At 34.8% G+C, this 25,633-nt stretch overlaps 1 protein-coding gene across 2 annotated transcripts in view; it reads right to left on the reverse strand.

Annotated features, from left to right (window-relative positions):
* Nucleotides 1-1,624: 1,624 nt before the first annotated feature.
* Nucleotides 1,625-25,633, reverse strand: part of LOC129476758 (deleted in azoospermia protein 1-like) — a 35,504-nt gene continuing 11,495 nt past the window's right edge. For both annotated transcript variants that reach the window (XM_063635444.1, XM_055269616.2), the window contains exons 8-17: nucleotides 19,616-19,762; nucleotides 19,252-19,343; nucleotides 18,335-18,386; nucleotides 17,836-17,899; nucleotides 17,606-17,745; nucleotides 16,114-16,203; nucleotides 13,681-13,752; nucleotides 11,275-11,346; nucleotides 5,732-5,830; nucleotides 1,625-1,787 (exon numbers count right to left, since the gene is read on the reverse strand). In XM_063635444.1, the coding sequence (XP_063491514.1) occupies nucleotides 1,734-1,787; nucleotides 5,732-5,830; nucleotides 11,275-11,346; nucleotides 13,681-13,752; nucleotides 16,114-16,203; nucleotides 17,606-17,745; nucleotides 17,836-17,899; nucleotides 18,335-18,386; nucleotides 19,252-19,343; nucleotides 19,616-19,762 (882 nt within the window). In that variant the 3' untranslated portion in view covers nucleotides 1,625-1,733. The remainder of the gene's footprint in view (nucleotides 1,788-5,731; nucleotides 5,831-11,274; nucleotides 11,347-13,680; nucleotides 13,753-16,113; nucleotides 16,204-17,605; nucleotides 17,746-17,835; nucleotides 17,900-18,334; nucleotides 18,387-19,251; nucleotides 19,344-19,615; nucleotides 19,763-25,633) is intronic.

The raw sequence follows: 25,633 nt of genomic DNA on the forward strand, positions 1-25,633 counted from the left end.
CTTTTCCTTAAGGTCCTATCAAAATAATTAGAATTAGCTCTTTAGAATATAGGTATTGTTTACAGAAATCTGGAGATTTAATCACAGAATGATGTTTGCCAGAATGTTAAAGCACTAAAAATATTATGAGTAATTTTTTAATGGACAAATCCATGGTGCTTTCAATTTCTGAGGTGTAATAAAGCCCTCTTGGGAATTCTAAAGTTAAAAGACTCTATTCTTCAGATTCAGAACGAAAATTTTGAGAAATCATAGACCCCAGTGGGTATTAGTAATATGGCCCATAGTTAACTACATTAACTTAAGAGTCTCCACGTTTTAGGGAAGAAGCCATTGAAAGAAGGGCCAGAAAGCCACTTTAAACTCATGTCCATGGCAGATCAAATGGTACTGATACAAATGTTTCCCTTAGAAAGGTATTATATCCCATTGCTACCATTCCACAGCTTGGCCCTTGAACTGCTCATACAGGTACTTCCATTCTTCACATTACCAGTTCTAAGAGCAAACCTCCTGAAAGACTAGTAAAAGAGACTGGGAAAAAAAAAAAAAAAGACTGTGAGTATAGCAAAAGGGCTCTGGTGCTCTAGCTGTGTGGTCACAATATAAAATGAGGACACTACCTAATCTAGAAACAACGTTAACTTTAACTCTAGCAGATTCTTAAGATACACTTACTAAACAACTTTCGTGATTTAGAAATATCAAAACTACCTATTTTGTCTCCTCTGGACATATTTTATTTTATAAAAGGAAATATAACAGGCTAAAAACCAAAAATCTATAGCAAGTAACTAATACTTCAATGTTTTTATAAAAACAATTCCCAATTAACCTTTGAGTGACATAAAAAAGTTGCAGCGTTCTTTAATACCAGCGTTTTGCAAATTTCACATACAGCCATTAAGTTTTGCATTTCAAGGAACAATTTTCTTTTTTTATAAAAAAGAAGAATGGTAACTCACTGAGAAGGTTATATACCTAGTAAAGTTTAGTTTGTCTTGGATTCTTTAAAAAATTAGGCCCAGAATTTTAGTTATCCTAATTAACTATCCCAATCAAATTGGAGATATATATATATATATATATATATATATATATATATGGATTCTAGATAAAAGATAACATACTTTGAACAAACATTATGACTCATCGAATGGACTGTTTGCTTAGAATCTGTTTTACTGGGTTTGGATAAGAAGACTTCAATAAAGCTAACCATACATTGAGTTCCACTGATTAAAAATGCAGTTCTAAAAATTCTGCTTTTGAGGTAAATTTCTAGATAAATCATAAATGCAGAGCTCAATATTGAAATATCGTACTGTTCACAGGTACTTCTGGGAGAAGTGAAATGCTTGTGTTCAGACTATCAAAATACTTAGCTTTCAAATCAGGTTTTAAAAACTTTTTTTTGAAAATCAGTATTTGCTTTTAAACACTTAAAATGCAAATTTCAATTTTTTTAAAAATCCTGGCAGATAAATCTTAACTTCTTTCAGTCTCAATTATTTTTTACTTTAAACTATATATTAAACACAGAACCAGGTTCTAAATAAACATCTAATGAAGAACAGTTTCAATGTAAGATAAAACTAGAGAGTCTAATAATACAACTTACACAGAAAGTTTTAGTGTGATTTACCAAAATTCAGAATTTCTATAATAGTGGAAAACTTATAGCTTAATATTCAAAACCAGCAACTTCCCACGAAACTAGATAGCTGAGAGGATCAAACAGATTTAAACACGGCCAAACTTCTTGTAAAGCGATGCACTCTTTTATCCTGGAAAAGACAGAAATAGTCCTTTTATTTTACCGAAAATTTCTGATGACTAGTACGGATCTGAAAGTTGTCAAAACTTAAACCATTTGTTTTGGGTTTAAACATTATAAATAATGAGAAAAAAAGATGATTCTTTTCAGGAAGCATATTTGAACATTGGGATAACAAATGTACCAAGACGGCTGGTTTTATTAAACAGTTAAAAAAGAAATCAATAATTAAAGAAAACAAATTCCAGTAAACTCAGAAATAACAGGACTTAAACTCAGTATCATTTTATGTACTTCTTAGTTAATAATTTTGCAGTAATGTCCCAAAGACAGCTGGTAGAAAATGTAATTGTAAAAAATACTTTTTTCACTAATTGAACGGCATTTAATGGCAACTAGAGCTGGCGAACAGCTCTCCAATCTGAAAGTTCATGTTTTTAGATTAAAATATGTTAAGTTTTGGCATTTAAAGACATACCATTAACCTTTGAAGACACATCATTCTTTAGAAAGGAAGATAAAACTTTAAAATACATGCAAAACTTTCTTTTCACTCTGTGTTGCCTACAGACGTGCAGAGAAGTGAGAGGCCTTACAAGGAGGAATGGGAATGACTGAACGAGTAGTAACATTTCCTTTTCTACAAAGCCGTGCCCTTTTTTTAAGACTTCAGTTTCATTTTCATATAAATAAAAGTGGCCTCTGGAAGTTACCTCATCTGTCAAAAGAGTGATAATCTATTTAGGTTAACATCTAGAAAACTGGTCACCAACATGTATCTTCTGAGGTCATGGAGGAAACAAGATTGTGAGAGGGCTACATAATTAAGACAATGAAGAGTGAGATCAGCTATGGAAATTGTAAATACATTCAAAAGTATCTCAGGCATTCAAATTCAATATAACAACATGCAGTCAATCAAAATAGGTCTAGATGTCAGACAACTGCAGGATGCCAACTACTGATTCCTCTCCCAAATATGCAGAAAACTCTGGAAGTTTCAAAGGGAGTCTTTTGTCTAACACCAGGTGAGAACTCAAGTTTAAAAAAGTATTTTCTGGGCTGGACATGGTGGCACACGCCTGTAATTCCAGCACTTTGGGAGGCTGAGGCAGGAGGATCACTTGAGCCCAGGAGTTCAAGACGAGCCAGGGCAATATAGTAAGATTCTCTCTTAAAAAACATCTTTTGGCTGGCCACGGTGGCTCACGCCTGTAATCCCAGCACTTTGGGAGGCTGAGGCGGGCAGATCACAAGGTCAGGAGATCGAGACCATCCTGGCTAACACAATGAAACCCCATCTCTACTAAAACCACAAAAAAATTAGCTGGGCACGGCGGCAGGCACCTGCAGTCCCAGCTACTCAGGAGGCTGAGGCAGGAGAATGGCATGAACCTGGGAGGCAGAGCTTGCAGTGAGCCAAGATCGCACCACTGCACTCCAGCCTGGGCGGCAGAGTGGAACTCTGTCTCAAAAAAAAAAAAAAAAAAAAAAAAAAACCGTTTTAACTAGCTAAGTGTGCTGGTGCATGTCTATAATCCTAACTATTTGGGACGCTGAGGCAGAAGGATCCCTTGAGTGCAAGAGTTTGAGGTTGTAGTAAGCTGTGAATGCGACACTGCACTCCAGCCTGGATGACCAAATGAGGTCACCTCAAAAAACAACAACAACAACAACAACAACAAAATACAACAACAACAACAACAAAAACACGAAGTATCATCTTCTGCTTTGAAAATCATTTATGTACCACTGTAGACACCAATGTAATCAGAACTTTGAGCAAGGTGAGCTGATGTACAATTCCAGTTCTTTCTTTTCTAAATTATACTATCTACGTAGAATGAAGCAACAAGAGAACAAATGACAAATTTAAATATGTTTACTCCCTGTTGCAAAGACGTTAAGAACTTAATTCTGCTATTTGGCTCTACTCTTCTACATTATACAGAAGATCCATAATATAACCCTTCAAATAAAGGCTTAAGCTTCATCCCATATCCATTCACGAACGAAAAAAAGCTAGTTCTGTTTTAAGATACAAAGTGATGGTTAAACATTTTCTTTCGAATGTGAAGTGTGTAGCCAGTTTTGACAAATCCGGCAGTTCCACTAAAGGTTAAACATGACTTAGCAATTCCATTCCCATGTATATACGCAGGAGAAGTAGGCACGTTATGTCCACACAATAACTTGTACATAAATGTTCACAGCATTATTTATAACAGCTAAAAAATGGAAATAATCCAAATGTCTTTAACAGATGAATGCATGAACAGAATAAGGTAATATCTACAAATAAAAAGAAACGATGAAGTTCTGATACGTGCTAGAATATTGATGAACCTTACAAACATTATGCTGAGTGAAAAAAATCCAGTCACAAAATGCCACATCATTATGTATGATTCCATATACAAGAAACTTCCTTAGAGGAAAAAAGTAAATTAGTGGTTGCCTAGGGATACACAAGTTCCGGCAAAATAGCAGGTGACTGCTAAGGTAGGGGGGTGACTTTTGCGGTGATTTAAATATTCTGAAATTGATTGTGGACATGGTGGCACAACTTTGAATATATAAAAAACAGTGCACACTTTAAATACATAAATTGTATTACTGGTATTATTTCAATAAAATTGTTATTTAAAAAACACCTTCCCTTTATTAACCATAATATTTTACTCCCACTGGGCTGACCAAGTGAGTTCTTTTTCATATTTACAGACTTAGAACCACGGGGACCCAGAAACCTTTAGTCCTGTACCTTCTCATTTTAGACTTGTAAAAACTACAGCCTTAATAAAAGATTTATCTATCTAACATGGATAGAAGGTGGGATCAGAAATCAGATCTTTCTGGAATTCAACTAGCCACATTCTCTTCCACTTCAGCAACTCTGAATCAACCTTTCTTTCTTTCTACTCAACTTTTTACTGATTCATTTTACCGCTTTTCTCCCTTCGCACTGTTCAGGTGTATCATCTGCGTAAACCATTTCTTTTCTTCTCTTTAGTCCAATATGCATGTATTAAGTTCTCCTTTTCTGAGACAAGGTCTCTCAGTCTGTTGCCCAGGCTGGACTACAATGGCACGATCACGGCTCAGTGCAGCCTCAACTTTCCAGGCTCAAGCGATCCTCCTGCCTCAGACTCCTCTGGAGTAGTTGGGACTACAGGCATGTACCATCAAAACTGGCTGATTTTTGGTATTTTTTTGTAGAGACCACCATGTTACCCAGGGTGGTCTCAAACTCCTGAGCTCAAGCAATCCACCCACCTCAGCCCCCAAGTGTTGGAATTACAGGCGTGAGCCACTGCACCCGGCCAAGATCTGCTTTCTGTATCTAAAATTTTCTTCTACTATTTGGTCAAGGTAGTCAACTAACTCTCTTCTCTAGTAAACCCTTTCAAATACAAATTTCTGCTGCAGGATTCTTCCCCAAATTTGACTACATTGTATCAAGGTTCGGCAGCAGAAAATATACTGCCAGGTAAAACCCACACTGGTTTACTGGGTTACAGTCAAGTGCCAACAGTTCAATTAAATGCTCTAGGCTGGGCGCGGTGGCTCACGCCTGCAATCCCAGCACTTTGGGAGGCTGAGGAGGGCGGAACACGAGGTCAGGAGATCGAGACCATCCTGTCTAACAGGGTGAAACCCCGTCTCTACTAAAAACAGAAAAAATCAGCTGGGCCTGGTGGTGGGCGCCTGTAGTCCCAGCTACTCGGAAGGCTGAGGCAGGAGAATGGCATTACGTAAACCCGGGTGGTGAAGCTTGCAGTGAGCCTAGACAGTGCCACTGCACTCCAGCATGGGTGACAGAAGGAGACTCCGTCTCAAAAAAAAAAAAAAAAATCCTCTAAGAAATCTCAAAATACATGTACCACAAGGAAAACAGCTAACTTGAGAGGGAACAAGTGTGCTTTTTAATTATGCATACCATTCCTTTCATACCTTGAAGTAGTCATCTTCAGTAACAACAGAATTTATCAGTCTGTTCTCCAGATTAAACAGACAAGATACCACCATTTGTGTGCGTCGGTCCACAGATTTCTGAAACACAGAAGTTTTCAGTAATGGAAAGACAACTCTTTCTTTCACTCACTCTTAATAAGGGTGTGTGTGTGTTTTTGGTTTTTTTTTTTTTTTTTGATGGTTTAACGAACATATTAGTTTCTTCCTAAAGAAACGCAAAAAATGCTAAAAGAGGCTGGGAGCAGGGGCTCACACCTGTAATCCCACGACTTTGGGAGGCCGAGGCGGACGGATCACCTGAGATCAGGAGTTTAAGGCCATCCTCGCCAACACGGTGAAACCCCTTCTCCACTAAAAAGTATAAAATTAGCTGGGTGGCGGGTGCCTGTAATTCCACCTATTCAGGAGGCTGAGGGAGGGAGAATTACTGGAACACAGGAGATGGAAGTTGCAGTGAGCCGAGATCACACCATTGCACTTCCAGCCTGGGCGACACCGCAAGACAAACAAACAAACAAAAAAAGAAATTCATAAAAATGTGATTTGTAATTCCTACTACATATCCTCAGTATGTAAGTTTTCTGACAAATCGAAGAATTATTTTAGAACCTTAGCGATAGAATACCGGTTTAAAAAGCTGAATTTGTTACATCCCTAAGTGAACTCCAATGTTTCAAGAAAAAATACTCAGGACAAAACCTGACAATTATACTGTAAAAGTATGTTTTAATATTTATTCACATTTTAAAATCCAGTATCAAATCAAGGAATTTACGCTCCAATGGGACTTCTTGGGTATTATACATATTACCAACACATCAACTACTTCCACACTCCCACCTACTTAACAGAACGTATGTGACGCTAGACTGACAGTATTGTTATTACAGAAATTTGCACTAATGATAAAAAAAAGAAACAACCCTGTCTATTTCAGTAATTGAATAATTTGTCCTGACTTCACCACTGTTGGAAACTTCTGCCACATATAATGTTATGGAGAGAATGCTTATTTAAATAATATTTTTCACTGCTTAAGATCAAAACTGTGGTAAAAGAAAAGGGACATATAATTCAAACAAATTCTTCTTTCGAGTAGAATTCTAGAGGAAACCCTCCCATAGCATTCTGCCAAATCATATTAATACAGTATTTATTAAAGAATGGCTTTTTCTTAAAATCAGTGGAACTGAAATACAGGAAAGGACTGCTGAATCAGAAACTTTACATACCTATATACTGAAAATTTGGGGTATCTGAAATTTCAACAACCTTTACATTAACTTCTGAGTATCAGTCCGTTATTTAAGCTCCATGATTTATGGCTAACATCTTAAAATTTGGGCAAAAATGTTTGCTTCTCAAAAAAAAGTTATTAAAATTAGAAAAATAATATGAAATATATATTTTAAAAAACTCAAAATTAGATGTTTGCCTTTTGTGGGCCATTTCCAGAGGGTGGGGTAGCTTCATGAATTGAGCATTCATTTGGCACAACATCACCTCCTGCATCAACTTCTCTACAGTGATAGTTAAGAGCTGAATAAGCCTATATTTAGAATAATGAAAGTGTAATTAAACAGATACACAGATATGTTTAAAAGCTACTTATTTATTCCCCAAAAAGGTGAGCTGGTATCAAAAGTTTCAATGTAGGCTGTGTTGAAATTCAATTGTGTTACTTCAGAAACCTTGTTTTAAACAAAAAGTTGAAATACATTAAGGCAGCCCTTTGTTTTAAAATCTCTTCCAGGCATCAACATAGTCAGAGGTAGAAGGATTCTAAGAAACAAATGTAGTAAGGGAGTGTTTGAGAATTTTAACACTTACTATATCCTTCAAATATCCAATCGTGATGTAAGACAGCAGCTCTGGTGTATTAGAGGTAATACTCTTGTTTTATTCCTATTCCTCTTTAAGAGTAATTAATAGCAAAACATTTCGGTTTCTCTTCAACAAATTTTTTATGGCTAGTAAAGCCAGAGGCGTATTCTAGGCAGATACATGCTAATTCTAAAGCCACATTAATACTACCATTCCTGGATTATATAGTCTATCAACAAGTAACTGCATACTTATAATTCTGTGGACCAGCCACTGTTTCAGCACACAAAAACCTGAGAGACAAAAAGGCACTGTGGCTCCCATGGGAGTTTATAATTGGGTTAAAAATAAAGTAACAAAACATAAAACATTAATATAAAGAACCATTTAAAAATATCTATAGGCATATATGGCATAGAAAAAAAGTCAAGAAAGATGAGGAAGTATATGTTTCACTAATTCACTTTACTCCATAACCCCTTTTGCTCCCCAATAGGGCACGGTGGTGGCATCTTAAAAAAAAAAAAAAGAAGAAGAAGGAAACCAAAACTATTAAAATATTCCTACACATTTTCAAAAACTCATGAGATACACAATATTCAAGCACTTATCATGCTGGCTCCTTTGTTATTAAAATGAAAGAAACAGAGTAGAAAAAAGAAGTACTTTATGTTTCTAACCCCTGACGTTCTTGTTACTTTTGTATGTAAAACCTCACCATTTTCCCAATTTTCTGGAGTCGGCATTGTGGAAATCTCAAGGATACGAGTTCTTTCAATTTATTACTTATCACCATACATATGATTATGGGTCATGGATATAGTCATATCTATGAAAAGAGGCCCAGAGAACTACTATCATGAAGCAGCAAACTAAAATAAAAATATAATTGGAATTCTGTGCTCTAAGCATGGGATGATAATTTTATTTCACTCTATCTCCCTAAACAATTGATGAAAGTCAGTCTGGATGTTTCAGATATTTGACAGTAAAGATGAAAAACTACATGCTGAAATATAGAAGGGGACAACGAATCTCAGAAAACTGTTTTACAGAAAAGTTATTGCTAAGTATATTCCTGTCAAAATGTTAATCCGTTACTTCTAAATAATACAGAGGGCTTCATTCTAGACCAATTGCCAAGTGTTTTCCTAAATTTTAGGTACATTTCACTAGTTTAAAATGACACACTATTCAGGAAATTTGTATAAACAAGTTAAAGGCCTCAATAATATCTGAAAATATATCATTTTACTCCCTCTTCAATTACCTGACAATTATATACAGGTAACTGATACCCAGTGGTGACCTGACCTGGTGAATCTGGGTAAGTAGGGTATGTCTGAAAGTAAGTTTACAGAAAGAATGAATACAATAAAACATCTTTTTAAATTAGAAATATTATTCCCAAAATTAAAAAAAAAAATGAAAAACTTTAAAATAATTATTACTTTTCTAAATACAACAATGCAGAACTCTAAATGAATGAATGACTTTAGGAAGAAAGAAATATTCTCTGTCAAGTGCTAAGCCCCTTTGGGTGGGGCGGGGGGACACACAAATGACAAAGTAGTGACTATTTCACCAGGCAAAGTTTACCTTACTTACACTGTGTACTTACGCTCACCCAGAAGTTATTTCTGACACTGCTGATAAGGCTCCATTAAGACAGATTTCAATGTAAGTTAATACATTTGCTATTTCTTTGTCAATATACTTCCAGATAGTTTTGGGTTTGACAACACTACAGGGTAATATGTAGTTCTCCTACAGATGTTATATTTTTTTCTGTACTTCATTTCGAAAAACTAAGGGCAGTATACAATCCAAAACTGGAGAAGGACAGTACAATGTCTTATATGTTTCAATAAGTACTTATTGTTTGAAAACATATAGGAAGCAGCATACATGAATACACCCAGATTCAGTAATGGCTCACCGTAAATGTTAGAAACAAGTAGGGCCTTTTCTCTAGCCATTGTTCAGAGAAGAAAAAAGAAGAAGAGGTATAATCCTACACATTTCAAGTACATGGAGAATGTCAATAAATGACAGACACTGAAGAACCATTTCACTACTATTTTGTTACTTTATTTTCCATCAAAGAAAATGTCTCTTAAACTAACACATAAATAGAATGGACTAAGAAGAAAATAAATGTCATCACCAATAAGTGATAGAGTATGTGAAATCCTCCTTTAAATATCAAAGTAATCAGGCTCAGAGAAATTACATGCCAGAAATTCACAGGATTTATAGGTATAGTAAAATACATCAGAAATCTACCCATCCCAGAACGAGAATATATCCAGAAGTGAGCAGTTTATATGAGGAGGCATCTGGAAATCATTGCAAGTAAAGAAGAGCTAGATTAATCGCTAACCTTAAAGAATAAACTAGGCAGAAACATTAGAACAGCTGCTTTCAAATATTTTCGGAACTAGGTATAAGGGGGGGAAGAAGCTCAGGTGTTTTAGAGGTAATACTCTTTTTTTATTCCTATTCTTATTTAAGAGTAATTAACAGCAAAACATTTCTGTGTCTCTTCAACAAATTATTTGTGGCTGGTAAAGCCAGAGGCAGACCCTAGGCAGATACATGCTAATTCTAAAGTAACACTAATACTATCTTTCTTAGATTACACAGTCTATAAACAAGTAACTGAATACTTATTATGTGGACCAGCCACTGCTTAAGCACACAAAAACCTGAGAGAGAAAAAGGCACTGTTGCGCCCATGGGAGATTGTAACCGGGTTAAAAAGAAAGTAACAAAATGTAACACATTAATATAAAGAAACATTTAAAAATATTTATAGGCATATATAATATGGGAAATAATCCAGAAAGAACAGGAAGTACATGGTCGTACATTCACTTTACCAGAGGTACAACCTACCTCCTTTGTTCCCCAACAGGCCACTGCGGTGGCATCTTAAAAAAAAAAAAAAAAAAAAAAAAAAGAAACCAAAATTATTCAAATATTTCTAAACATTTTCAAAAACACATGATACATATAATATTGAAGTACTTATGCTGGCTCCTTTGTTATTATAATAAAAGAAACGGAATGGAAAAAGGAAGCACTTTATGGTTCTAATCCCTGACATTCTTCCTGTTACTTCCACATTCCACATATAAATATAAAACATCACCTTTTCCCCAATTTTTTGGATTTGGCATTGTGGAAATCTCAAAGACGTTACTACTTTGAATTTATTACGATAGGTATGATTAATGGTCATAGATAGAGTCCTATCTACTATGAAAAGAGAACCAGACAACAACTGTCGTGAAGCAGCCTGCTAAAATGAAACTATAATTTGAATTATGTGCTCTAAGAATTGGGTAATAATTTTATTCAATCTATATCCCTAAAAAAATCATGAAAGTCCTTCTGGATGGTTCATTCAGCTATTTGACAGCAAAGACGAAAACTATATCCTGAAATATAGAAGGGCCAAATCTCAGAAAACTGTTCTACAGAAAAGTTATTGCCAAGTATATTCCTGTCAAAATATTATTCCATTACTTCTAACTAATACAGAGGTCTTCATTCTAGACTTATTCTAAGTGTTTTCTTAAATTTAAGGTATACTTCACTAGTTTAAAATGACAAACTACTCAGGAAATTTGTATAAACAAGTTTAAGGCCTCAATAATATCTGAAAGCAAAGATTTTACTCCTTCTTACATTACCTGATAATTATACACAGGCAACTGATATCCAGTGGTGACCTGAACTGGTGAACTTGGATAAGCAGGAAATGCCTGAAATTAAAGGTTACAGAAAAAAATGAATATGGTAAAACAGTTTTTCAAATTAGAAAGAAATATAATTCCCAATATAACAAAAATATTTGAAAAGTTAAAATATTGTTTTTCTACATACAACGATGCAGAATTCTAAATCAATGACTGACTTTATGAAGAAAGAAATATTCTATGACAAGTGCTACACTTTGGGTGTGAAGGGGGAACAAATGACAAAAGAATTGACTATTTCACCAAAGTTTACCTTATACTGTGTACTTATTCACACCCAGAAGTCATTTCTTACACTGGTGACAAGGCTCCATTAAGACACATTGCAATGTAAGTTAAATTAAAACATTTGCTATTCCCCTGTAAAAATATTTCTAGACTGTTTTGTATTAGACAATATTATAGGGTAATACGTAGTTCTACAGATGTTACGGCTTTTTCTGTACTTCATTCCAAAAAACTAAGTGCAGTCTACAATCCAATACCGGAGAAGAGAAAATATAATGTCTTACATGTTTCAATAAATTCTTATTGTTTGAAAACATACAGGTAGCAGCATACACGAATACACCCAGATTCAGTAATGGCTCACAGTAAATGACAGAAACAAGCAGGGCTTTTTTTCTAGCCATTGTTCAGAGAAGGAAAAAGAAGGGGTATACAATACATGTTTCAAGTATGTGGAAAATGTCAACAAATTAGAGACACTGCAGAACTATGTCACTATTATTTTGTTACTTTATTTTCCATCAAAGAATATGTCTTTTAAACTAACACATAAATAAAATAGACTAAGAAGAATATAAACGTTATTTATCAAAAGTAAGTGATAGAGTATGTCAAACCCTACTTTAAGTATCAATGTAACCAGGATCTGAGAAATTAGATGACAGAAGCTCATGGGTTTTACATATATATATATATACTACACCACATCGGAAATCTACCCATTCCAGAACCAGAATATATCCAGAAGTCAGCAATTTATATGAGGAGGCATCTGGAAATCATTTCAAATAAAGAATACCTAGATGAACTGCTAAACTTACAGAAGAATAAAGCAGGCAGACACATAAGGAGAGCTGCTTTCATTCACTTTAGGAACTGGTTATAAGGGAGAAAGCAGCTCGGGTGGTTTAGAGGTAATACTCTCGTTTATTCCTATTCTTATTTAAGAGTAATTAACAGCAAAGCATTTCTGTTTCTCTTCTACAAATTTTCTATTGCTGGTAAAGCCAGAGGCAGATTCCACGCAGACACATGCTAATTCTACAGCCACGTGAATACCACCTTTCTTTGATTATATAGCCTATCATTACGTGGATCTGCCATTGCTTAAGCACATAGAAACCTGAGAGCAAAAAAGGCACTGTTGCTCCCATTGGAGTTTATAATCGGGTTAACAACAAAGTAAAAATAAACAAATTAATAAAACATTAACATAAAGAATCATTTAAAAATATTTATAGGCATATATGACATGGAAAAAATCAAGAAGGAACAGGAAGTATATGTTTGGCTAATTCACTTAATGTCAAGTACAACATAATCCCTTTGCTCCCCAACAGGCCACTATGGCGGCATCTTAAAAAAAAAAAAAAAAAAAAAAACGGAAACCAAAACTGTTAAAATATTCCTACACATTTTCAAAAACACATGAGAAGCACAATATTGAAGTACTTATCCTGCTGTCTCCTTTTTTATTATAATAAAAGTAACAGAATGGAAAACTTAAGTACTTTATGTTTGTAGTTCATGACATTCTTGTTACTTTTATATATGAAACTTCACCTTTCTCCAAATTTTCTGGAGTTGGCAATGTGGAAAACTCAAAGATACCAGCTCTTTCAGTTTATTACCACAGATATAATTATGGGTCATAGATATAGTTGTATCTACCAAAAGAGATCCAGAGAATTACTATCGGGAAACAGCCAGCTAAAATGAAAATATAATTGGAATTCTGTGCTCTAAAAAGTGGATCATAATTTTATTTCACTCTATCTCCCTAACAAAATTCATGAAAGTCAAGTTTGGATGTTTCATTCAGCTATTTGACAGCAAAGATGAAAACTACATCCAGAAATGAAGAAGGGGACACCAAATCTCAGAAATCTGTTCTACAGAAAAGTTACTGCCAAGTATATTCCTGTCAAAATCGTACTTCATTACTTCTAAATAAGACAGAGGTCTTCATTCTACACTAATTCTAAGTGTTTCCTTAATTTTTAGGTATACTTCACTAGTTTAAAATGACAAACTATTCAGGAAATTTGTATAAACAAGTTAAAGGCCTCAATAATATCTGAAAGCAAATCATTTTACTCCCTCTTACATTACCTGATAATTATATACAGGCAACTGATAGCTAGTGATGACCTGAACTGGTGCATTTGGATAAGTACGATATGCCTGAAAATAAATTATACAGAAAGAATGAATTAATACAGTAAAACATTTTTTTAATTAGAAATAAATATTCCCAGTATAAAAAAAAATGAAAAAAATTGAAATACTAATTATTTTTCTATATACAACAATGCAGAATTGTAAATGACTGACTGATTGATGAAGAACGTATTATTCTCGGTCAAGTCCTACGGTTGGCTGTGGAGGGGGAAGAGACAAACGACAAAAGAATTGGCTATTTCGCCAGGCAAAGTTAACCTTACTTACATTGTGTACTTATGCCCACCCAGAAGTTATTTCTTACACTGGTGATAAGGCTGCATTAAGACAGAGTTCAATGTAAGTTAAATTAATACATTTGCTATTTCCCTGTAAAAATGCTTCCGGACTGATTTGTACCTGACGATATTATAAGGTAATACGTAGTTCTACAGAATGTGTGGCGTTTTCTGTACTTCATGCTGAAAAACTAAGTGCAGTATATAATCCAATACTGGAAAAGAGACAGTATAATGTCTCATATGTTTCAATAAATACTTATTGTTTGAACACATATAGGTACGCAGCATGCATGAATACACCCAGATTCAGTAATGGCCCACAGTAAATGTTAGAAGTAAATGACTTTTATTCTAGCCATTGTTCAAAGAAGGAAAAAGAAGATGAGGTATACCATACATGTTTCAAGCACAGGGAAAATGTCAACAAATGAGAAACACTGAATAACTATTTCACTACTATTCTGTTATTTATTTTCTATCAAAGAAAATGTCTTTTAAACTAAGATATAAATAAAATGAACTAAGAACAAAATAAATGTTATTTATCACCGCTAAGTGACAAAGCATGTCAAATCTACTTTAAATAGCAAAGTAACAAGGATCAGAGACATTACATGCCAGAAACTGATGGTATTTATAGATATCTAAAACATATCAGAAATCTACCCATTCCAGAACCAGAATATATCCAGAAGTCAGCAATTTATATGCAGAGGCATCTGGAAATCATTTCAAATAACGAATAGCTGAATTAATTGCTAAACTTAGAGAAGAATAAAGTAGGCAGACACATGAGGAGAATTGCTTTCAATTATTTTAGTTACATGGGGGAAAGCAGCTCAGGTGTTATACAGGTAATACTCTTTTTAATCCTATTCTTATTTAAGAGTAATTAACAGAAAAACATTTCTGTTTCTCTTTATCAAATTTTTTATGCTTGGTAAATCCAGATGCAGATTCTAATCAGATACATGCTATTCTAAAGCCAAATTAATACTACCTTTCTTAGACAAAGCTACATTAGGACTACCTTTCCTAGATTAAATAATCTATCAACAAGTAACTGAACACTTGTCATTACGTGGATAAGCCACTGCTTAAGCATACAAAAACCTGAGAGAGAAAAAGGCACTGTTGCTCCCACGGGAGATTATAATTGTAAGGTTAAAAAGAAAGTAACAAAACGTAACACATTAATATAAAGAATCATTTAAAATATTTATAGGCATATATGACACACAAAAAAATCAAGAAAGAAGAGGAAGTATATGTTTCACTAATTCCCTTTACCGGAGGAACAACATAACTCCTTTGCGCCCCAACAGGCCAGTGTAATGGAATCATAAATAAAAAAAAAAGTAACCAAAATTATGTAAATACTCCTACACATTTTCAAAAACCCATGAATTGAATAATATTTAAATATTTGATCATGATGGCTCCCTTGTTATAATAAAAGAAACAGACTAGAAAAAAAAAAGTACTTGAGGTTTCTAATCCCTGAAGCTCTTGTTGTTACTTCTACATGGAAAACCTCAACTTTTTCCCAATTTTCTGGAAATAGAATTGTGGAACCCTCAAAGATATTAATTCTTTGAATTTGTTACCACAGATATGATTATGGGTCATAGATATAGTTGTATCGTTGAAAACAGACCCAGAGAACTACTATCATGAAGCAGCAGGCTAAAATAAAAATACAATGGGAATCCTGTGCTCTAAGAATTGGGTAAAGCTTTTATTTCGCTTTATATCTCTGCAAGATTCATGAAAGTCAGCCTGGATGTTTCAGCTCTTTGACAGCAAAGATAACAAAGTACATGCTGAAACAAAGAAAGGAACACCAAATCTCAGAAACTGTTCTACAGAAAAGTTATTATTGCTAAGTACACTCCTGTCAAAATCCAATTTCATCACTTCTAAGTACCACAGAGGTCCTCATGACACTAATTCTAAGTGATTTCTTAAATTTTAGGCACACGTCACTAGTTTAAAATGACAAACTATTCAAGCAATTGGTATAAACACGTTGAAGGCCTCAATAGCAGCTGAAAGTAAAACATTTTACTCCCTCTTCAATTACCTGATAATTACATACAGGCAACTGATATCCAGTGATGACGGAATTTATAGATACAAATTGACCTGGTGAATGTGGATAAGTAGAATAAGCCTGAAAATAAAGTTTAGAGAAAGAATGGATTAATACGGTAAAACATTTTTTTAATAAGAAAGAAATATCATTCCCAATGAAACAAAAATATGAAAAACTTTGAAATAGTAATTAATTTTCTACCTACAGCAATGCAGATTTCTAAATGACTGACTTTACGTAGAAATAAACATTCTCTGTCAAGTGCTACCCTTTGGGTGGGGAGGGGGAAGAGACAAATAACAAAAGAAGTGACTATTGCACCAGCCAAAGTTTACCTCATTTATACTGTGTACTTATGCCCACTCAGAAATTATTTCTTACACTGGTGATAAGGCTCTATTAACACGGATTTCAACGAAAGTTAAATTAATACTTTTGCTATTTCTTTGGCAAAATACTTCTAGACGGTTTTGTATTTGACAATATTACAGGGTAATACTGTAGTTCTTCGACAGATGTTACGGCTTTCTCTGTACTTCACTTCCACAAATTAAGGGCGGTATATAGCCACAACTGGAAAAGAGACAGTATAATGTCTTCTACGTTTCAATAAATGCTTACTAATTAAAAACATGCAGGTAGCAGCATTCACAAATATACCCAGATTCAGTAATGGCTCACAGTAAATGCTAGAAACAAGTAGGGCTTTTCTTCTAGCCATTGCTCAGAGAAAGAAAAAAAAAAGAAGAGGTATACCCTACAAGTTTCAAGTACATGGAAAATGTCAACAAATGACAGACACTGAATAACTATTTCACTACTATTTTGTTACTTTCTTTCCCATCAAAGAAAATGTCTTTTAAACACACACTTACATAAAAGGAACCAAGAACAAAGTAAACGTTATTTTTCACCAGTAAGTGACAGAGTATGAGAGTATGTCAAATCCTACTTTAAATATCAAAGCAACCAGGATCAGATAAATTACATGCCAGAAACTCACGGGATTTACAGATAGAGTAAAAGAGATCAGAAATCCACCCATCCCAGAACCAGAATATATCCAGAAGTCAGCAATTTATAGGAAGAGGCATCTGGAAATCATTGCAAGTAAAGAATAGCTAGGTTAACTGCTAACCTTAGAGAACAATAAACTACGCAGACACATAAGGAGAGCTGCTTCCAAATACTTTAGGAACTAGTTATCTGGGGTGAAAAAGGAAGAGGTAGGAAGAGATTTGTTCATGTGTCTACAGAGGTCATTTCTAAGAGAAAGCCTTGCAAAGTTTAGAGAAGATTTTTAGCTCAAATAACGAACACTAAGAAAAAGAAATTTCTAACAAAAATAACAAATTTCCCATTACTCACACTGTTCAAACAGGGATACTATTGTCACTTACTATGGGAAGTGTAGATACGATTCCACAGAGGGAAGGATGACTACAATAAACAAGAGAACAGGAACACACGCAGTTCTTACCTGAACGTACTGAGTTACAGGATTCAGCGTGATTAGGGGCTGCAGGTAAGTTTCAGTGTTTGGATTCCTCCAGATGTTCCGAAACTGTGGTGGAGGAGGAGGATTAAATGCCAAAGGACGTGGCTGCACATCACAAGCACCTTTTTAAAAAGCAAGAAGAAAACAGCCTATTTTTAGTTAATTTGAAAAGCTACACGGGTCAAAAAAGAACAATTTCTTTTCCTACTCACATAACTTTTGTTTCCTGATTGCAGGGCCCAGCTTCAGCTTTTTACCATGGAGATGTATCTGTGACTGAAAATAGCACAGTAACAAAACTACAATCAATTTTCAAGTCTTAGCTTCCAAGACTTGGGTGAACACCTAAAGTCTTCTGAAGTTCCTACCACCATAGACGATCAATGACAACTACACAGCAAATTAAAATGTGTCATCATGAAGCTACCTTACTCACCGTTACCACTCTAATCAGTATCAAGAGGCATCAAGTGAAAGTTGATCAAAAACTTTTCATCACCCTGTCTCCAACCCTTCCTGTCTGTAGTTCATGAACCTAGGCGTCCAGTCAAAAATAAACAGGATCTATCAAGTTATGGGGGGCTACTCTGAGTTTGGATTTTGTACAGGAAGTCTACCTTTCTCCAAATTTTACACAAGTCTGAGTATATCACTAACACTAAACGTCGTATCAGTAAGATAAATAAGAGATTTTTCTATTAGATTACTTACTTCTACTATCTTCTGGACATCCACGTCATCCACAAATGAAACAAATCCATAGCTATAAAGGCAGATAAATGAAGCATAAAATCACCATCATACAGTACATGGTTCAGCACTTCTACTATTCTATATACAGAAGTGATCATGAAAAACGATGAATAATAGACCATGGTAAGTATTTGCTAGGCCGGGCACGGTGGCTCACGCTTGTAATCCCAGCACTTTGGGAGGCCGAGGCGGGCGGATCACGAGGTCAGGAGATCGAGACCATGGTGAAACCCCGTCTCTACTAAAGGTACAAAAAATTAGTCAGGCGTGGTGGCGGGCGCCTGTAGTCCCAGCTACTCGGAGAGGCTGAGGCAGGAGAAGGGCGTGAACCCGGGAGGCGGAGCTTGCAATGAGCCGAGATCGCGCCACTGCACTCCAGCCTGGGTGACAGAGCGAGACTCCATCTCCAAAAAAAAGAAAAAAAAAAAAAAAGTATTTGCTAAGATGTACATGACAGATCCTCTACAAATAGTACTTTTTCTTAGGCACAGCTATGTCAAAATGTGCTAGGATTAGGGCAGTGTGAAAACTTTATTGATTAACAAAGAATTCATATCTGTGAACCTGCATTTAACTTACTATCTAAGACAAGGTGGTTAAAATTTAAGATGCTGTGCAGTGTATGAAGAAAACAATTATTTGAGAAAACTGATTAACTCATCTGTATGAAATAAAAATTGGAGACATTTAAAAACGAACATTAGAAAAATGACTAAATAAAAGAACTGGTATTAACCTTTTGTCCCCTATGTGAAAGAAATTAACACTGCAAAAAATTTCATTTATACAAGGGTCAGAATATCAGTTGTGAATTCTTGTCTGATACCTATAGAACAGGTGACTGGAGTTCAGATATATTTTATAAAATTACTGACCCTTTGGACACACCACTTCGATTCCTGATTATCTTCACTTCTTTCACTGAACCGTATCTACCAAAGCAGCTTCTAATCTCAGTTTCATCCATCTATGGAAAAGAATTGAACATCAGAGTAAAAATGCAGCATTCAAACATTTCAACTTTACTACAATTTTACTACCATGAGGTGGAAATTTCTCCCCCATTTATCCCCAAATGACCAGTAGCTCTTTGTCAAAGGTATTTTTAGTACCTATGGGTCAAACCTAAAAGCAATTCTAAACCTCTATGAAGTACAAAAAAAATTAAGTTTGTAACAGGGCCCAAATCCCATTTTTCATAACGTACTTTAAGGAAAAAACGAGGTATGAATACAATACCCTATCATCAATTCCACCAACAAAAACAGTGTTTGGCATGATTGTGCCTTCTGGTAAAACCCAGCCTTGGCTAGGTGCAGCTGATGAAGACTGGGTGCTGGCCTCTCTGGAGAGGGTTGAGTTTGGAGTCTCAGGATTTGCAGCAGACTGTAATTTGGAAAGTAGACATCATAATTACATATACAAGCAAAACCCAAACATAACGTGAAATATCATTTTTGTATTTTAAGTATAATATATTTTACATAAGTTACTTTCATTGTAAATTAGTCACCGGTGCAGCTCAGTTCAGGCTCAGGATTTAAACTAATCAGAGTACATCAGCATGGAATTTTAACCAAAGGATATAGTACTTTCTTAAACCTAGTGCCGCTCATCACCAAGTCTTGTATAATGCTGTGGAAGTATACTCATTTAGTATTTGTGAAAATACTCTGTGAAGTAGTTAAAAAAGACACCCAAAACTAGAAAGTTTAGATTTGTAGAAATTAAAGTTATTAAAATCATCCTGTTCCATATTCATAAACAACTTTTCACTTTACTGAGTAGACTTAAGATAAACCTTACAAAAAAAGCCACACCAAAAAGAAAATAAGCCTCAGTGTTTTAAACCAATTTGTTATAATCCTCTTCCCTAATTGCTAGAGTGTTGAAAGCATCTTTTGAAACAACATTTTTCTTCCTGAGTAACACCAAATCAGTCCGACTGATAATTCTAATTTTCACAGTGGGCTGATAGATATAAATGATAGATATAAATAATACCATCTTTATTTTCAGATAAGAAAAAAAACATACATATAACTCATTAATTTTCTAGCTTCTGATCAGAACTGTCTTTATTCTTTGCACAGTAGACTCTAAGGTTAATGTAAAATTTTCTGAAGTAGTATTCATAAGTAATCCATATGTTGGAGAAACAATATACCATAGTGAAACAAAAATTAATTTAGTCAGATCTACTAGGTTTACGTCCCTTACAGGTAAGTGGTTATAAGCCACCTACTTGCCAGCTATGTATCTGTGGGCAAACTGCTTTGAGAATGAAATGAGATAACATCTGTGAATTCATTTTGTACATATAAAGTCGTAAAAGTGGAAAAGTGGTATGCCAATGTAAGTTAGTGTCCTGTTATTTGAATTTATTTTCAGCCGATTTGTTTTCAAGTTTCTTTTTTGGCTTCACTATTTAGCTGACTTATTTTGAAAGAATTTTAATTAAGAACTAACTGAAGCATCAGGACACTATGACACATCATTAACTTAAAAATCACTGGTGAAGTGCTGTTGACTTTAAAAGGTAAGTACAAAAAGCTGCCTAAGAGAAAGCTGTTACACATACACCTGTCTGAAATAAAAGACGAAAGAAACTGTGTATCTTTTTGAACAACACAATGATGTTATAGAAGTTAATAAGAAAGGAGACTTCCTGCTTTGTTAATTAGATGCTAGAAATTATCCATTCTACACAGCTTTACTGGAGATGAACTCTAAATTGGCAAATCAACTAAAGCCAAGGTTACTGCATTTCTCTTTTCTTTCATGCCTGTACTTGCTATTTTGGGTTTGTAACTAATTCCTAATTCTTTCCTCTAATAGTGTTATTTCATGACAATGATGTGGAAGAAAAATTTAAAACACTATTTTTTAGTTTTTCCTTTCTAAAACTGTCTTACGTTATTTGTTTTTTCCAAATGACATTAAGCTGCATTATCTTGAACTATTAGGAACCTGATTAGATTTCCCTTCCCTATAGGGAATTTACGGATTCCTTCTCAGTTCATTCAGAAATCCCAAACAGAATCAAACAAAACAAAAGAAATTCTGAAATTCTTGTAGTTTCTTTTTCTCTTTTTCAATCCCCCCTTGATATGCGGATGAACTTTGGATATGTTTTTCTTTGATAAACAAGCTATATTACAGTATTGTCTCTGCACCATAGTGTTTCGATATATTTTAATTTAGAAATGTAACATCTGTCAGAAAACTGTGTCAGATTATGAGAGGTTATGCAAATGCACTGATTCTCAACTGGGCAAGATTTTTGAACCCCAGGGGCATTTAGCGACGTTTAGAGATTGGCTGTCACAACTGAGATGTATTCCTGGAATCTGATGGGCTGAAGGCCAGGCATGCTACTGCTCATCCCAAAATGTAAAGACAGCCTCCTACAATAAGGAATTATTTGGTGCAAAATTTGAAAATTTTGAAAGGTCTGGTTAAGAAACCTTGTGACAGCGCCACAAGAATTGAAGAGGAAAATTCTCGTTTGGGAAGAACCTGATTTCCATTGCTCACTGAAGTAAATCTTTTCATGACCTCAGTTTCAGTTTCCTTGCTTGAAAACGAATGGCTGGAAAAGATCTCTGGTGTCTCTTCTGATTCTCTTACTCATTTGGATACTCGAAACAACCATAGTTTGGTAAAGAAGAAAAAAGGCATTTGATTTTATAAGAAGTTTGACTTTAGCTTGGATCTTACAAACTGGCTGCCTGCTTAACTGGAATTGTACACATAAAATTCACTGAATCTCTTTAATAGCATCATAATATTATAAATTAAGGAAGTAATGATCGTGTCCTAGTCCTCGGCCAGCAGGTGGCCATCAAAGCTAACAAAGTAAGCAATGTACTTCAGTTTTTGCAATGTACTTCATTTTTACCATGTCTTGATTAGCAGGGATTGTTCAATTCCTACTGTGTGTGTATTTATACATAATTATATAATGTATATATAAAAATCCACAATCAACAGACAACCTCTGGTTAGTTTTAAACTATGGCCAAAAACATAAATGAATGCTTAGGATAAGCAAAAGTTTAACTTTAAAGAAAGTACCATCATAACCGCCAATGGCATCCTGAAAACAAACTGCATTAAAGAAGTAATTTTCTTAATCGTATCTTCAAGTGAGTTGTTGAATTTTGAAATGAGAAATGCTGGAACAGTTAACAGGGGTGAGTTTCAAGACCATCATATACACAACTCTCATTGCTACATAGAGCAAATACATTCCTTGTTACAGGCGGACAACCAAGTGAGAAAGGCAGCTAAAAGCTGCCAAAAAAATTATTGTTATTTAAACTCCTGGGATGTCAGCCCCTTTGCCAGTATTATCTAATTCAATTACTATGTCAACATGTAAGCAAATTGGTATTTATATAAACTGACCAGGAAAAAGCCTATCATTTGTAGTCGGCAAAGTTACATTCACAGCAATAGAAGAGGAGCAAATAAAGAGAGTGATAAAATTAAGAAAATACGACGTGAAAATCAGAATCAAAACCTTAAGCACATCAAAGAGCAGATTCTCGGGGAGTGGTGCGTGGGGAGGATGAAATTCAAGCAATAAACAATCCTGCCAAAACAAAGCAAGGAAACGCAAGAAAGCAAAAGTATGTATGAGACCTGAAAAATTGGTTGTGGCCACAGATAATGAAAGAATGCTACGCAGAAACCCTGTTTTCGAAGAGGAAGAAAGTATTTCTCAACGCATTTTACAAAGCTAAAAGCATATAAGTAACAAAGCCTCATCCAGATGATCCATCCCTGCCCTCAACACAAATGAGAAATTCCAGCAGTATACAAAGAGTCTAAGTTTATATTGGGAATGCAAGAATACTCCATTTGCAGGATACATTACTTTAATTCATCACTGACAATCATTTGATAAAATACAGCACTCGTATTTAAATTTTTTAAAACCCCAAGTAAAATAGAGACAGAGGAATCTTATTTTCTATCAATCTCATTCTACCCTATCATCAAGCTTACAAGTGAAACAGTTCAGTCAACTCAACTGAAAGTAGGAATAAGGTAAGGGCACCAGGGCACCTCCTTATTACTCCTACATATTTTTCCACTATGTATGACAAAAGTGAATACTAATATAAAGTCTTCTACGAATCAGCAAGAAAAAGAAAATTAAAAAGGTAACTTAAAAAGCTAAAGATCAATGATCAACTTCAATGATGATTTTAAAAAGTGCACATCAACATAATGTAATATTTTCCAGCTATCAGGCTGACAATTTAAAAAATACTCGTAACTTTCATTGGAATGGGTGTGGAAAAGAGAGCACTCTACACACCATCAGTGAGAAAATACAAATACGTGATTTACCAAGAGTACTTTGGAAAAGGTGTATCATAATTTGATAAGCGGGGATACTCACCAGTATATTACAAAGGAGAATTAGTTATAAAATTGTTATAAAAGGGGCAAAGTGCTTTCACCTAGCAATTCCACGGATAGCAATTCATCTCAATAAATTAATAGCAGAAGCGTGCCAAGATATTTACACAAAGATATTCATAGTAGTTTTTTTTTTTAAGACTGAGTCTCTCTTTGCTGCCTAGGCTGGAGTGCAGTGGCACAATCGCAGCTAATAGCAATCTGCATCCCAGGATCAAGTGATTCTGCTGCCTCAGCCTCCTGAGTAGTTGGGATAACAAGTGTGCGCCACCACGCCTGGCTAATTTTTTTGTGTTTTTAGTTGACACAGGAAACAAAAATCATTCAAATATTACTTCACATTTTCAAAAACACATGAGATAACACAATATTCAAGTACATATGCTGGCTCCTTTAATTTGTTATTATAATAAAAGAAACAGAACAGAAAAAAGTATTACTTTAGGTTTCTAATCCCTGACGTTCTTGTTGTTACTTCTATATGTAAAACCTCAACTTTTTCCCAATTTTCTGGGGTTGGTATTGTGGAAATCTCAACGATATTAGTTCTTTGAATTTATTATCATAGATACGATTATGGGTCATATATACAGCCATATCTATGAAAAGAGACCCAGAGGACTACTATTGTGAAGCAGCCAGATGAAATAAAAATATAATTCAAATTCTGTGCTCTAGAAAGTGAGTAGTAATTTTATTTCACTCTGTCTCTTTAAAAAAATTCATAGAAGTCAGACTGGATGTTTCAGCTATTTGACGGCAAAGATGGAAAAAAAAAAAAAAAAAAAAACAAGAAACGTGCTACAATATAGATAGAAGGGGACACCAAATCTCAAAAAACTGTTCTACAGTGAAGTTTTTGCTAAGTACATTCATGTCCAAATATTACGCAACTACTTCTAAATAATACAGAGGCCTTCATTCTAGACTAATTCTAAGTGTTGTCTTAAATTTTAGGTACATTTCACTACTTTAAAAGGGCAACTTATTCAAGCAATTTCTATAAACAAAGGGCTCAATAATATCTGAAAGTAAATCCTTTCACTCCCTCTTAAATTACCTGATAATTATATACAAGCAAATGATACCCAGTGATGACGTGAACTGCTGAATTTGGATAAGTAGGATGTGCCTATAAATAAAGTTTACAGTAAGAATGAATGAACACGGTAAAACATTTTGTTAATTAGAAATACTATTCCTAATACAAAAAACTATGAAAAAGTTTTAAAACGTTACTTTTCTATATACAGCATTGCAGAATTCTAAATGAGTGACTGATTTTACGAAGAAGGAAATATTCTGTCAAGTGAGGCCCTCTGGCTACGGAGGGGGAACAGACAAATGACAAAAGAAGTGACTATTTCACCAGACAAGTTTACCTTATTTGTACTGTGTAGTTATGCCCACCCAGAAGTTATTTCTTATGCTGGTGATAAGGCTCTATTAAGACAAACTTCAGTGTAAGTTAAATTAATGCATTTGCTATTTCTTTGTTAAAATACTTCAAAGGGGTTTTGTATTTGACAATATTATAGGGTAATATGAAGTTCTCCTACAAACGTTACGGCTCTTTCTGTACTTCATTTCAAAACCCTAAGGGCAGCATATAATCCACAACTGGAGAAGAGATAGTATAACGTCTTCTACGTTTCAATAAATACTTACTGATTGGAAACATATACGTAGCATCACACATGAGTACACCCAGATAACGTAATGGCTCACAGTAAATGTGAGAAACAGGGCTTTTTTTCTAGCCATCGTTCAGAGGTATACCCTACCTGTTTCAAGTACACGGAAAACGTCAGCGAACGAGAGACA

This window comes from Symphalangus syndactylus, chromosome Y, assembly GCF_028878055.3.
Source record: "Symphalangus syndactylus isolate Jambi chromosome Y, NHGRI_mSymSyn1-v2.1_pri, whole genome shotgun sequence".
In the NCBI taxonomy this organism is placed as follows: Eukaryota; Metazoa; Chordata; class Mammalia; order Primates; family Hylobatidae; genus Symphalangus; species Symphalangus syndactylus.